We start from the raw sequence: 13,446 nt of genomic DNA, 5'->3' as shown, positions 1-13,446 counted from the left end.
AAAGGGCACTTTCCCACAGAGATCCTCTGAAGCAACAGACACTGAAGTCTGCGAAGTGCCTGAAGGACTACTGTAACTCCACAGAAACAAATCAGACATTTAAGACCCTGCCTACTGCCTCGGCAAGCTGCATGCATTTATTTCATGTGTAATACAGAACTTGATTTCATAACCTGCTAGAGACTGAAAAACAGATTTTTGGCTCAAGATTTACTGGCACGGTTACACAAAATATAATTAAGGGGACGTTATAAAGCATGGATTGGGCATCTAAGATTCAAGCCCTCCTTCAATATCACAGGTTAGCTTTTTAGCAAAATCTGAAGAGGTTTCTGGGGGCAGGGAAAGAAGTCACCGCAGACACAGCATATTGTGTATAACAATATCCAGTACAAAAGACATCTAAGCAGCTGCTAAAGAGAAACAGTGACAGGCTACAAACCCACAAATCCTGATCTCTAGTTGCCTCCACTCTGAAAAATGGTCCACAGATGAAAATCAGATTTTTTTTCTTTTTTTACAACACAAACCAAAGCAAAATCTTGAGACAGTACAACATAGAGCGTGCTGCACGAAACAGCTTCAGCAACCGCCTTCGCCGTCAGAATACGAAAATCACGCAATTCTGTAGTCACTAGAGGGAGTCCTCTGGCGTTTTGCTTGTGCTGCTCCCCAGAAACTCGAGATTTCACGGCTCTGCTGAAGGGAAAGATTACTTGTGTCAGACCTAAACATACTAATTAGTAAGTTTTGCAAAAAGGCGTTTGGCTACCTGTTCACCTCTTTGTTTCCTTCTTCTTCCGTAGGGAGCCCTAACAGACATTCAAATCACCTTCAGGCAGAAGCTAAAACAATCTTGGAGAAGTATTACCTCACTGAAGTAAAGTTCTTTGAAAGCAGGTTGGGAAGCAGAGCGGAACTGTGGAACCCTGACACAAGAACTGATTTCTTCTGCTCTCAGAAAACAGCTGCTGAAGGTCAGCAAATCTTCTTCACATTAACTGTCTTCAACTGATAGGGATATACACGCTTCCTACCTTTGTGGTACAGACACTGGGTGAAGTTACGCGGTCTTAACGTGCAAATATTCTATTTTTATGGGTTCTCCAGACGTAGATCATTTGCTCAGAAATTAGAATGGAACATAGAAGACTGTGCTCAATCTTGATCCAGAATGTACTATAGAAAACAAAATTTAATTGTGAAGCACTAAGAAAGTAGGGCTTGCAGAAGACCTCACTGGGCCAAGTTTAGAGTAAATGTAGGTGATAATGAAAGATTTTTCTGATCTATTTTTCTCTCAGATTCTCTTTTCTAGAATTGATCATGACTATAGTTAAGGCTATACTGGGAACTTCAGATGCTTGAAGCTCACAGTCCTAAATTTGTGTGTACACACCTCTTCCGGGTTGTACAAGTCTCTGGAACAGACAACACGATGACCAATTTGCTTAACTTAAACTTCTATGGTGTCTCCTTGTGCAGTGCTGATGGCTGCGTCTGGGGGTGGAAGAAAGAAGTCTTAAATAGTTCAATCAGTTTAAGGTCTGAAAACGAACCTCAAAGGAACTTTATGCTTGAAGCCTTTTACCTCAGCATACAAATCCTAAATTAATTCTTAAAAAATGAGTAGATGACCCTGAAAAAGAAATTGGCCCTTTTCTTTACTATGGCTTCTCATCCAGCCTGGATAGAGCATGTTTTTGAGAGGCAAGGCCTGTTTTCAGTTTGCACCATTACTAAAACCTTGGGAGACAAACACAGCCAACCTTCCTCTGTCTACCTAGGGCAGAAGGAGATGAAGCAGTAATGGAGATAACACCCGTCAGTCACAAACTCAACACTGGTCTTAGCCAGACAAGGGCAGGGAGGCCTCCTCCCCCAAGCCTTAAGAAACATTTACACCATCTAGTTACCCCAAAAGAGCAGAGGACTTGGGTGCATTTCTACAGAACACCTCTGAGTACCTCCAACCCCTTGTGCAAAAGCTTAGATAGGAACAGGCAGGAGACCTATGAAAGCAGACAATTAATTAGTTCCCATTACTTCCCAAACATGATAGAAGTTTTGAAGCCCAGGACGCTTCTCTCTGCAGTCTTCACCAATTGTCTGGTACTTCACCTGTAGTTACATCAGGTCCTACACTTACCTGAAAGTACCAGATATACTTGGCTAGTAGCAGAAATCCCAGAGATTAAAAAGAAACGCCCACTCTAATTCTTCTTCATTTATATGCTGTAGTGTATGGTACAATCTGTGCTTTAGAAACTCAAACGGACAACAATCTATTAGATGCTCAGTCCCTGTGGACTGCTTTCCCTTGACTAGTATTGTCTTTGACTCTATAGATAGAATCCTTTGTACAAACCACGTTGATTTTAGCAGTCCTGCATCAATTTTTACCTTCGCAAGAAGCTTAATCCAACAAGATACGGAAGAAAAGAAGCTGGATTATCTCAAATACTTTAATCATTTTGTCTTTCAGAATCATCTGAGTAGAAAGAACCATTACTTCAACACCAACGGTGGTCGCACTGGCACCAACCCGAGCAGGAATTTTCCTGCTGCACAGGGTAGTAACCTGACTAATATAAAGATCATCTTGAAACTACCCTGCAGGGGTACACTGGCAACTGGGATTATTTTGTCAGTCATTGAAAATGAAGGCCTTTAATGCTCCAATCTACACTCTACTGATTTTATGCTGTAACACGGAGACCCAAATGCTATGAATACAAACCCTATCTGCAGCTATTGGTGCCAAAGAGAAGTGTGTAAATCAACCCACCATATCTAAGCTTCCGTTCATATTATCAGCTTCTGCATTACTTTATGGATCCAATTCCATAAAAGTACTTTAATTATGATGAACAAGTATTTAGAAAAGCTAATATACAGCTTAAACTTCTAGGAAAATGTATATAATCATAATGAACTGGCACATCAAAAAATCACAGGAGATCTATACTTCCAAGATAATCACAACAAGCTGGCATGTAAGAAAGCTAAAGAAGCCCCCCAGTGAAGTTTTAAAGACTTAATTCAGTTACTTTTGTTAAACACTAGCTTCAGCAGAGCCGTGCCTGATTTCAATCAGGGAAGGCAAAAATCAAACCATGTTCAATCAATTTCCTCTATATGCACTTTTGAGATACTAAGACTTCACATGATATATCATGTGCTTTTAAATCCCATTTTGATTGAAATTTCTCTCAGAATAGAAAATCTCACTTAAAACAAAATCCTTCCATACACATTGCACAAATGCAGCAAAAGGCAGTGATGGTTTTGAGGGAAAATCTTATTATCACCTTCACTTCATTTCAGAATGACTGTCTTGCATCACTTACAATAAAAACTAACTTTAAACCTCATTTGTATAAGGCAGTGTACCTTGAAAACTACTTGTTACACACCAAGGACTTTCTTGTCCACTCCAGTATCAGTGCATAATTTAATTTGTTCTGTAATCCAAAAAATTTTCAGAACGAAGAGCATTAACCAAACATCTTTCAGCATTCAGTTAAGAACTGAACAAGACTGAAAATCTAGTCAAAGGGAAGGATTATTCACTCTCTCCATCTTAAAAGACTCTACAGTAAAGGATGCGGACAACAGTGAATATAGCTCCTTTCTCTCACCGATTCCGTTTAAAAAACAAAACAAAAGAGACCATTTTAATGTTGCAGCTTTATTTGAAAGTGGCTTACGAGTAACATAATTCTTCATACAAAATTCTTACAATGAAATATAAACTTCAGAGGTTTCCTAGAGAAATTACAGGCTGTAGACTCATAATTAAATGTACTATGAAGAAAAAGGTAACTTTGTTCAAAGTCTTGTTTGCAGATCAGCACCAAGTGATCCTGAAAATCTAGTTTTACTGTATGTGCCAAAACCCCCACATCCAAACCCTCACTTCCTAATTAAGTCTCATTGCAGTTGTTCTACTTCACTGTATTTGCAATTTACAGTAATAGTTGTGACTAACTGTACACAAGAAACACAGTAAGATTTCCAACACTATCTTCAGTGAGTAAAGATCCAACTTTTATATACCTGGTATTTTAAAGATTTTAAGGATTCATTGACCACAAGGTATTTGGACAAAACTTTATGCACTGCCACTTCCAAAGAATTCACAAGTCCATATAAAAAAAAAAACCAATAAAATCCAAAGCACTGTCATGGTCCCTTTTAAATTTCAGCAGGTCAATTTCACATATATCTTGGGATCACTAACCACTTTTATTCCTACGTGTACAGTACATCAAAATCCCATCACATAAACCAGCAGTATTTATAGGATACAGGGGTGGTGGGGAATCTATAGAGTCCTACAATTCTTTTAGTATTCTTACCACATGCTCTGTAGAAAGTAAGGCTCCTCCCAAAAGTCATATTTTTTTTCCTTTGTCTGAAATAAAGTTTTTCAAACAGAAAATCTATTCTGAGAACAAACTTTCTCATTATACCCACAGTTCCTCAGACATCCCATTTTGGGGGGTAACTGTACAATTGGTTTCACGCCACTCTTGTAGATACAGGAAAGAATTTTTTCCTCAAATATTAAGGCTGTAGAGAGCTACCAGACAGGAGCAAAATACTGCTACTCCAACTGTGAAAATAACTGCTACTGCAATTCTTACACTTGCTGTTCTCTGTATTGCACAAAACAAAACAATTCTGAATCACGCAATGTTGTGCAATCACATTACACTTTGTAGAACACTGCAAGGGTCTGTTTTCTGCTCTCTGCTAGGCTTGTTTCCCACTTTATGACTCCTGGGCTCCGACTTGTTTTATTTTGGCCATTCATGTAGGTGCGCGAGGAACAACATCAGTGTAGAAGGATGCTAATCCAGTAACTCCAGAAAACCTGCAACTTTCAGTCTTCCCTAGAAACTGGAAAATTTCCCCAGAAATTCCACTTCCTTTACAGCCTTTTGCCTTTTTCTTTCATCTCTGCAACACACCCCAATCCTCCTTTATTGCTGCTCTTCACCCTGTGAATCCAATGTAAACAAAACCCAGTGACAGAATAATCAAGTTTTGCCAGTGAAAAAAAGCACCATACCATTAAACCTTTATTCCTTTTAGTAGAGTTACAGCAGCATTTAGAGACGAAAGCATACTAGTCCTTAAAACCTTGCTCCCAGATCCTCTGTACTAACGTACTCTGCAATGCTTTAAATCCTGGTATTAAATGGAAGAGATACTGAACACAGTATGTGGTCACAGGAACATGGATAGTAGTTTCTGTGAATTTCTAGCTACATGAATTTGTGTGCAACAGACCTTTGTGCCTAGTGACATTCACAATCTAGATCTGGTTCTCCTGTAAGGCTGATGAGTCACTATTCACTGGCATTGAACAGTTTTACCATAGCTATACCTTCCAGCATCACAGTCTTGCTGATATTCATCTTGGACCTTACAAAGGAGGAAAAAGAGGGAAGTCCAGTAAAGACAGAGAAAAATAATTTCTTAAAAACTATCACACCATCAGAACATAGTCAAACTGAGTTAACCGCATGTAAGTGGCCACAGGGAGTTGACTGACAAAACAGAAGGCAAAGCGCATCATACAGAAACCCAGAATACAGCATAAACTAACTTCCTTCCTAATAACACCCAGGGGGACTCTTTAATCAAGACAGACGAAGTGAGGATGGCTAGCCTCACGCTTCAGCAGTAGAAGCATCTGCTACATACTCAACTTTAGGCAAGCTAAGCACTGTCCTTTTACGTTCTTCACAGCCTCAAATTTTCTAGACTTATTTTTAATTTATTTTATATATATCATATATATAAATTATATATTATCTCACAAAACAGCCAAGAACTTTCTGAAAGTACTTTCAGTGAAATCTATGAAAAAGTCATTTATTCTCAAGGGATAATGACATCATCACTGACAAGACAACTTAAAGACTAATGTATAGTGCTATCTTAAAAAATAATACCCAAGTTGCTATTTCTGAAGTTGTTCCGAGTGTCTTCCTTCAAAAAGCTGTAATCTGGCAAGTCACTAGTCCCTTGAAAACTAGACTGTACAACAACCTGCCTGGCCCCCTGATCTTCAATGTCTAGCCCCCTTAAATCCTGCATCCCAGTCCACCCTTATGATCCTATCATCAGCTCTGGTTCCACTGATGCATTGCATTTTCAGTATTTCCTCCTGCATGATACCTTAGAAATAGGTTAATGAAAAAAAAACAGGCTTCTACTTTGAACACATGAAAGAACGAACAACAGGCTACTAAACCAAGTATTTGCCTGAATTGGGCTCCTTTTACTTTTAAAAGCGACTGCATTTCTGAAGCTATATGGGCTGAGAAAACAGCTTGGGAAACAGAGCAATGTGCAGCAATTCAAGCATATTAAAAACGCATTTATATTGGATCAAGTTCTTTGGCCACAATCACCCCTAAAACCATAAAGCTGTGGCACTGAAGAACGAATGACAGCCCCACACATAGTCTGTTCACGTTGCAAGCTTTCACCATTTCAGTGAGTTCGCTGGAACCAGTAACAGAACGATCTTCAAGCAGACTTGCATGTAATGACGTCAACACATGACAGGGATGCAAGATGCCAACAGAAACTTTATAGCTATACTTTCACGAAAAGAAACACCTCGCTACCCGGACACGGAGAATACGCTTTTACTGTAGAGACCAACTATCTTGAAAGTGACTGGCTTATATTAGCGTATATTAGAATCATAGAGTCATTTAGGCTGGAAAAAACCTTCAAGAACATCGAGTCCAACCGTTAGCCTGGCGCTACCCTCCCTCGTCCAGGCCTCCCACAGGCACTTTAGCAACCGAATAAATTTATCCTCGGATAATTTTTCCAGGACTCAGAGCCTCCGCTCCTGTTCACCCACGCCCTGCCCGGCCCTGCCCGTTCCTGCCCGCCGCGGCTCCTGCGGGGCCCGGCTCGCCCTACCCAGCTGCGGTGGCCCAGGGCAGCTATCTATCTACAGAAGGATACTCCCCGAAGCAGAAGCTGCAGACAGTTTTCTTCGCTTTTTCCAGCCCCACCATGGCCTTCCCGATGCCGCCACTCTTGCCGAAGAGCTCGTGGATCTGCTCCTCCGCGGTGCAGGTGAGGCTCCCTACGGGCGGCAACAGCTGATCCCGGTCGTAGCGCGTCCCCTGAGCCGCGACGACATCGTTACTCCACGGCAGGCCCGCACCTGGGCCTGGGCGGACCGCGCGGCCCCCGGCAGCAGCGGCGGTACCCCGCTCATTCAGAAGCGCCGGTACCGGCGGAGACCAGGCGACCGCGCCTCAGCGAGCTCCCGCCCCTCGGCGGCTTCCCGCCCCGCGGCGCCCCCGCGCACGCGACCTGCGGCCGCCCGGCGAGCAGCCAATAGCGAGGCGGGCCCGGCTCTCGCGAGAGGCGGCGGGGGGCGGTAGCGGCTCTCGCGAGAGCTCGCAGAGGATGGTGCTGCGGCGGGTGCTGTTCGCGCTCCTCAGCAGCCCGCGGCTGGTGGAGAAGCTCTCCGAGTCGCGGCCCATCCGCGCCGCCGCCCGCCTCACCGCCGCCGCCATCACCCGCGGGCAGCTCAGCGCCCGTCAGGCGGCGCGGGGCCTGGGCCCCCGCCTGCTCCGTCTGCGCGACGCCTTCCTCGGGGAGCTCAAGGACGGCGCCCGGGCGCAGGGCTGGCCGCGGCCGCCCGGGCGGGGGCCGGGCCGAGGCGGCCGCCCCGGAGCAGCGCCCTGACCGCCGCGCCGAGCCGGAGGCAGCTGCGGGGCCGCAGCCGTCGTGGGATACCGCTGGCGGAGAGAAGGCACCCGCGACCCTGCGCCGGGCGCGGCAGGACGAGTGCGCCGGAGCCGGCGGGTGAACGGGCCCCAGGGCCCTCGGCGACGGACCGGGCCCTGGCAGCCTCTGCCGAGCCGCGCCAGCCGCGGAGGATCTGGCGTTACCCCGGACGGCGCAAAGGGACGAAGGGTCGCCGGCGTGGGCTGCCCTTCCACGGCGTGTGCGGGTCGTTCCCCAGTCCAGGCATGAAAACGTGAAACGCTCTGCTTATCGGTATGACGGCTTTTCATTTCAAAGTCGGTTTACACTTTCCAACACTTTCCACAACACTCGGTAACAGGCAGAAGGCAGACTCACATTAAACATCATCCAGAAAACGGTCAAGATTGTCGCTTTAAGTGTTTGATAAGAAACTTGAAATAAAACCAGATTTCTCACTAGAGTTCCTTTAACACTTTCTGTCTATATAACAGTAATATTCTAGATGTGATACAGTTTTGATACAAAGAGAGCTCTAAAGGTTGATGATGATGGTGATGGATGGGATAATCGCCCATTTTACAGGTAGGCAAAAGAGATTCAGTAGCTATCCTGAAAGCACACCTGAAGTCTATGGTGGCAAGAAGGGTTTGGGGTGGGGGGGAAATGACAAATAGAGCCATCCTAAATATAAATACGGAGGGAGATGTCCACCATATGTGATGCACTGGCTGGTTTACATAAATTGCTGTATCTAAGAACATATACAAGACTATAGAAGTTAACCTTCCTTCATAGCACGTTTCACTATTTAGTCCATCTGACTAGATGCTTAGTTAACTGGGGGAGATGATTTCCATTCTTTGTGTCACCCCAGATGAAAAGAACCTTGCAAATTACCTGAGATGCAATTTCCAGCATTGCTGGTAAAGTTAAACCCCCTACCAACAAAGACTTCGGTGTGCACGGATGGAAAAAAGCCCATCTACAGTGTAAATGATGAAGGGCTAGCTGGTGAGACAAAAGCAGTGTATTTTCAGTCTGAGTATTCGTAGTCCAGGTTCTCTTCCTGGCTCTGTCACAGGTTACCTGTGCAGCAGTAGAGAAGTCGTCGTGCTGTGGGAATGGTGCTCCATCACGTCCCTGAAGAGTTTCAGTATCTACCTCACTGAGATTGCCAGAGATCGTAAGTTTTATGAAAAGAATTGTCAAAACTTAAACTGTTCAAGAAAGCTGAAAACAGTAAGCAGGACATGGAGTACAAGCAGTGGCATGTGGCTGTCATCCCAATGTAAGAGGAAAAAAAAGGAAATGAACTTGGAAGATATATTTGGTACCATGATGCTTTCATAACTATGTCCACTACTTCATGAGTCATCAGTAGAAACTTACATGCACCCCCTTCTCCCCCTACCTCCCCCCAGAACATGCACCTTTAATTTACAGACTGTCAATGAGGGATGAAGGGTGTGGGATGAACGTGTGGGGGAGACGACACAAAATGCTTTACAAGAGTGCAAGAGCTATGTTCCTTAAAAATCTAGATCATGTGTATAGTTTGGAAGATACAGGCAAATCCTTCACACAGGGATTTTGCCTAGCTTCCTTTTAGAGCCTGGCATCAACCTACATTATTCTTGTCTTTGTTAAAAACCTGGCTCATAATACCTTATGTAAAGCTGTGTGGCTGAAGAACTGCAAAAAGCATTCCTGCCTTTGTGAGCAGAAAAAATTCAAGTGTCAGATTAGTTTCATGGAGAGAGGTTTGACCTACAATGCATGTGCCCAATTAATCTCTTCATCCGTGTCAGGATGTTTTGGTTGCAGGAGTTCATGCAGGCAAAACCAGAAATGGTTATTTCTGCAACACTGTTAAGCATTTATGTCATCTTTAGCTGAAGCTCAAGAGTTACTTGTAGCCTGCTTTAAAAATCAGACTGCTGTCCAGTAGAGAGCCAGATGTGATCTGTCGTTCTCACTAAGCTGATTTAATGGGGAGCGGTTACTGAAAGGGAGGGGTGGCGCAGGGGATGCAGCCTCTCCCGCAGATCCTCACACGCTCCCCTGCAGCAGCGCTGGTAGGGTGAATCTAACCCTGCAGTAAGCCAGCTCAGAAATCCAGCTGGTCAAACACGTACAAAGGATCAAATCCCTCCCATTACCTGTTTTCTGTCTGCGCAGCTCCTTGAACCAGCTCACCTGGGGGTGGCTGCTGTGCACCGCTGTCCGTGTTAGAGCCGTGACAGAGCAATGAAAGCTGTGAGATGTGCAGCAGGAGCGCATGAGGGAAGGACTGCCCCATTTGCAGTAGCTAAACAACAGACAGGTTTAATGCCATCAAAGCGCAGCATTCTGAAGCTGTTGTATATAATATGTATGTAGCACGTCTACAGGAATGGAACTGTGGCAAGTAACGCTAAAGAGGCAAATGTTGGATTGTAGGATTTAGCACAAGTACTTAAAGCTGAAGCGTGTTCTATGTTCTGTCTGATCAACACTGAGGATTTTTCAAGACAGAACCACCCAAGACAGTATTACAGTGCTGGTGCCTATATGGTGACTGCAATCTTGTCTAATGACTGAGAGGAGGCTCTGAATTTCTAGGAGCATAAAAATAAAACCTTATTGAGTCAAACCAGCTTTTGTCTAGTCCTGTAACCTCTCTCCAGCTGCTGAGTTAATGCCTATTATCAGTAAAAACCACACAATCCATAAATCCTCTGTCAGAGATTATAAGAACTTTCAAAAATAAATCTCACATGGAAAGAGCTAAGCTTGAATCACAGTTTTGGTGTGCTCCAATTTTATCCTTCCTCATTAGGAAAATTACACAAGGTCACATGAAACACCACAGGGGCTGAATAACTCAAATTATAAGGAGGTTCCGTTCAGAACTGCCTATACTTGTGAGCGTAAGAGCACGAAGAAAGGGAATAGAGACTCAGGGGGAGCTCCCAGTGCCACTACTTGTGCTGAAGGTGGGTCTGTGAAGAGGAAGGTCTCACAGCACCTTTGGGCAGCACACAAGTGAACTGAGAAATGAAAACCCTGTTCTCCCAAAATCTAAAGGCTCTGCTGCCTTCTGTCTAGCTGTAGGATGTATAGTCCCAACTGACTTCTCCAGTCCCCGCTGAATAGGAAGGGCATTTGTGGTGGGTCTTCCATTGATAAGTGTGGAAAAATCAAAGTCTCATTCTTGAACGAGACGCCACATTTCGTAATTGTGGCTCTGACTGTACCGGGGATTATAACAAAAACATGACAGTCATTGCAGGTAAAATGGTTTGCTCGCTGCTCTAGTGTCTGGCAGAGGGTTTCTTCTTCAGACCCAGCCATATCAATGACTTCTATATGCGTGTTTCTCTTCTTGATATTAAGCAGAGACCTAGGAGGCATGTAGGTGTGAGCAAAGAGTAGAGTATAGTGTCCTGGATGGTGTGAGGACTCTGGAGAATGAATGAGTCTCTCCAAGTGAAACAAACATGGTATCAGTCCTCCCTGGTGTAAGCACCCAAACAGCAAAGCCCCAAGAATATTGAAAATAATAATGACGTGTTTCCACTTCATAGCTCTGTTCTGTGATGCACTGAACAGGACCAATGGCAAGATGAGGGGAATGAGAAAACGAGGTTCTTGGTGACTGAAGAGGGAGAGAAATGCCAAAGGAACAAAATAAAACAGCAGTAATGTTGGACTGCCCTCAGAATGCACCAATAGCCCAGATGACCCATGGTAATAAGATCTGACCCGTATTAATTGATGGATATATTTCTTTAACATTTTAAAACCAGCAACAATGGCCAGAATATGTAAGATCCCAAAGAGCATTATTCCGTTGACTGTAACGTGTGTAACCCGTGGGTGACTCCCGTGCAGTGCAAGATTACGGGGATTAAGATTGTAGCTGAGAAAATTGAAAGGAGTTACTATCATTTTCTCATTTAAATGACCTATTACATCAAATAGGCTGCTCTTTTTAATGCTGTAGAGGTTGTTTAAGCCCATGGAGGTAAAATAGAAGGTGTCGGCTGTTATGAAAACAATGGCAGTAAAACATGCGCATAGGACAAGCTTCAAGAAGTGGTTTATGACAGTTTTAATGCTCTTTTGAGAATCAACAATTAAACCTGCCCAGTAAAGCAGGGGCATTAGAGCAAATGCCAGAAAGGTTGGCCTATTGAAAAACCCAGCAGTTGTTATAACACCTATGAGAGGGCTGCTTGTTGGCTCTGCCAAGCTGCCATCAGCCTTCCTTGAGGAAACCAATACCATGAGAAGAGCAAAGAGAAGTCCTTCAAGCGCGTTGGTAAACGTTCTTGTATAAAATACCAGTGTGACATACGATCCAGCAAGAAGTACCAGAGCTTTCCATGGATCTGCTTCCCAGAGAGGAGCTAATTGATAAACACTGTAGTCAAGTATGAAAGAAAAGATGGTAAAGAGAAAGCGAGGTGATACAAGAAGGGTGTAGCTGGTGATGCAACTTGAACATATGTCCAGCTGCTGCAAAGACTTGATCACCCAGTAGGTAACTCCAGATGTCATTAATGGGAAAACAACTGTTCTGCAAGGAGAGCTGGAAAGGAACTCCCAAGGATAATAGACCTGTAGGTTTAAAATATCTCCTATAAGGGAAAACAAAAAGAAAAAAATACATACATACGTAATTTATTTTATTCAGTAATTCAGCGTTAAGGATACAGCATAGTGCCAAGAGGCATCACGATGCAGAGCAGTCCCTAAACTTGTGAGACCGGTGTCCACTTTTGAAATTTTTAGGAGCATACCGTTGATTTTTACAACGCTTCAAAGGAAAAAAATATAAAAAAAAAAAGGGGGGGGGGGGCGGGGTGTGGGAAAAAGCAAAACCAGCCTGTGAGGGCGGCTGTGTCCCGGCGCCACTCGCTGCGCGCGGAGCAGGAGCGCCCGCCGCTGGGTACCCGCCTGCACAGCCGCGGCACCGCGGGGAGGCGGCCCGGCACCGCTCGGCGCCCGGCACCGCTCGGCGCCCGCCGCGGGCAGCGCAGCCCTGCGCCCCGGGGTCCCCCCAGCCCCGCGGAGCCGCGCCCCGGGGTCCCCCCCCGCCATGCCGCAGGCGAACTGCACCGGCCGGGACCGGGACCAGGCCCCTCGCCCTCCCGCCGCTGCCCGCTCGGGGGTCGCGGCCGGGCCCCCGCCCGCCGCCTTACCTGCCATCACCTCGGGTGACTGGAAGAACTCGTCGGGGTGCAGGTAGCCGGCCTGCGGCAGCAGGCACCAGCCCGCCCGCAGCGCGGCCAGCAGCGCCCACAGCCGCCGGGCCCGCATGTCGCCACCGGCCCCGCCGCGCCCGCCCGCCCGCCCCCCCCGCCCCGCCAGGGGGCGCGCCCGCCGGCCCGGGCCCAGCCGCCGCAGCGGGAGCACGGCGCGCATGCGCAAGGCCCGGCTGCACAGCGGCACCGAGCGCGCCCCACGCGCCCATTACCCGGTGAGCGGCGATCCCCCGGCGATCGGGGCACGCCGTCATCACCGCCGCGGCTGGCCGCTTGCCAGGGACAGGGTTTGCGGCACCGAGTCGCTGCGGGTGCTGCACAGGCAGCGCGCAAACCTGCACCGAAGCTCCAGGCCCCGCGCCGCCTCGCCCCGCCGAGTAACCGGGTAACCGGGGGCAAGCGTCCATCTCCCACAACAGGGAGAAAGGTATTTTAGCTG

General features: G+C 46.1%; 1 protein-coding gene and 1 long non-coding RNA gene across 3 annotated transcripts; both read right to left on the bottom strand.

The window, feature by feature from the left end:
* Window positions 1-3,671: 3,671 nt before the first annotated feature.
* On the bottom strand, window positions 3,672-7,324 carry LOC130158031 (uncharacterized). Its single transcript, XR_008825137.1, has 2 exons — window positions 7,000-7,324; window positions 3,672-4,059 (listed from the first exon to the last, which is right to left on the bottom strand). It is a non-coding gene; the product is annotated as an uncharacterized LOC130158031 (long non-coding RNA).
* A 735-nt stretch (window positions 7,325-8,059) lies between these two features.
* On the bottom strand, window positions 8,060-13,362 carry PIGZ (phosphatidylinositol glycan anchor biosynthesis class Z). 2 transcript variants are annotated; one of them, XM_056358297.1, is made up of 2 exons: window positions 12,945-13,362; window positions 8,060-12,380 (listed from the first exon to the last, which is right to left on the bottom strand). In XM_056358297.1, exons 1-2 carry the CDS (start codon window positions 13,165-13,167, stop codon window positions 10,819-10,821), a joined length of 1,785 nt encoding a protein of 594 aa, XP_056214272.1. In that variant the 5' UTR covers window positions 13,168-13,362; the 3' UTR covers window positions 8,060-10,818. The 2 variants fall into 2 exon arrangements, with proteins under 2 accessions (XP_056214272.1, XP_056214273.1); XM_056358298.1 differs by having other exon boundaries at window positions 8,060-12,360.
* Between the last annotated feature and the right edge of the window lie 84 nt (window positions 13,363-13,446).

The sequence above is a fragment of the Falco biarmicus genome, chromosome 13 (assembly GCF_023638135.1).
Source record: "Falco biarmicus isolate bFalBia1 chromosome 13, bFalBia1.pri, whole genome shotgun sequence".
NCBI lineage: Eukaryota > Metazoa > Chordata > Aves > Falconiformes > Falconidae > Falco > Falco biarmicus.
Note: the sequence above shows the minus strand (reverse complement) of the source record. Positions and strands in the feature narration are given on the sequence as shown.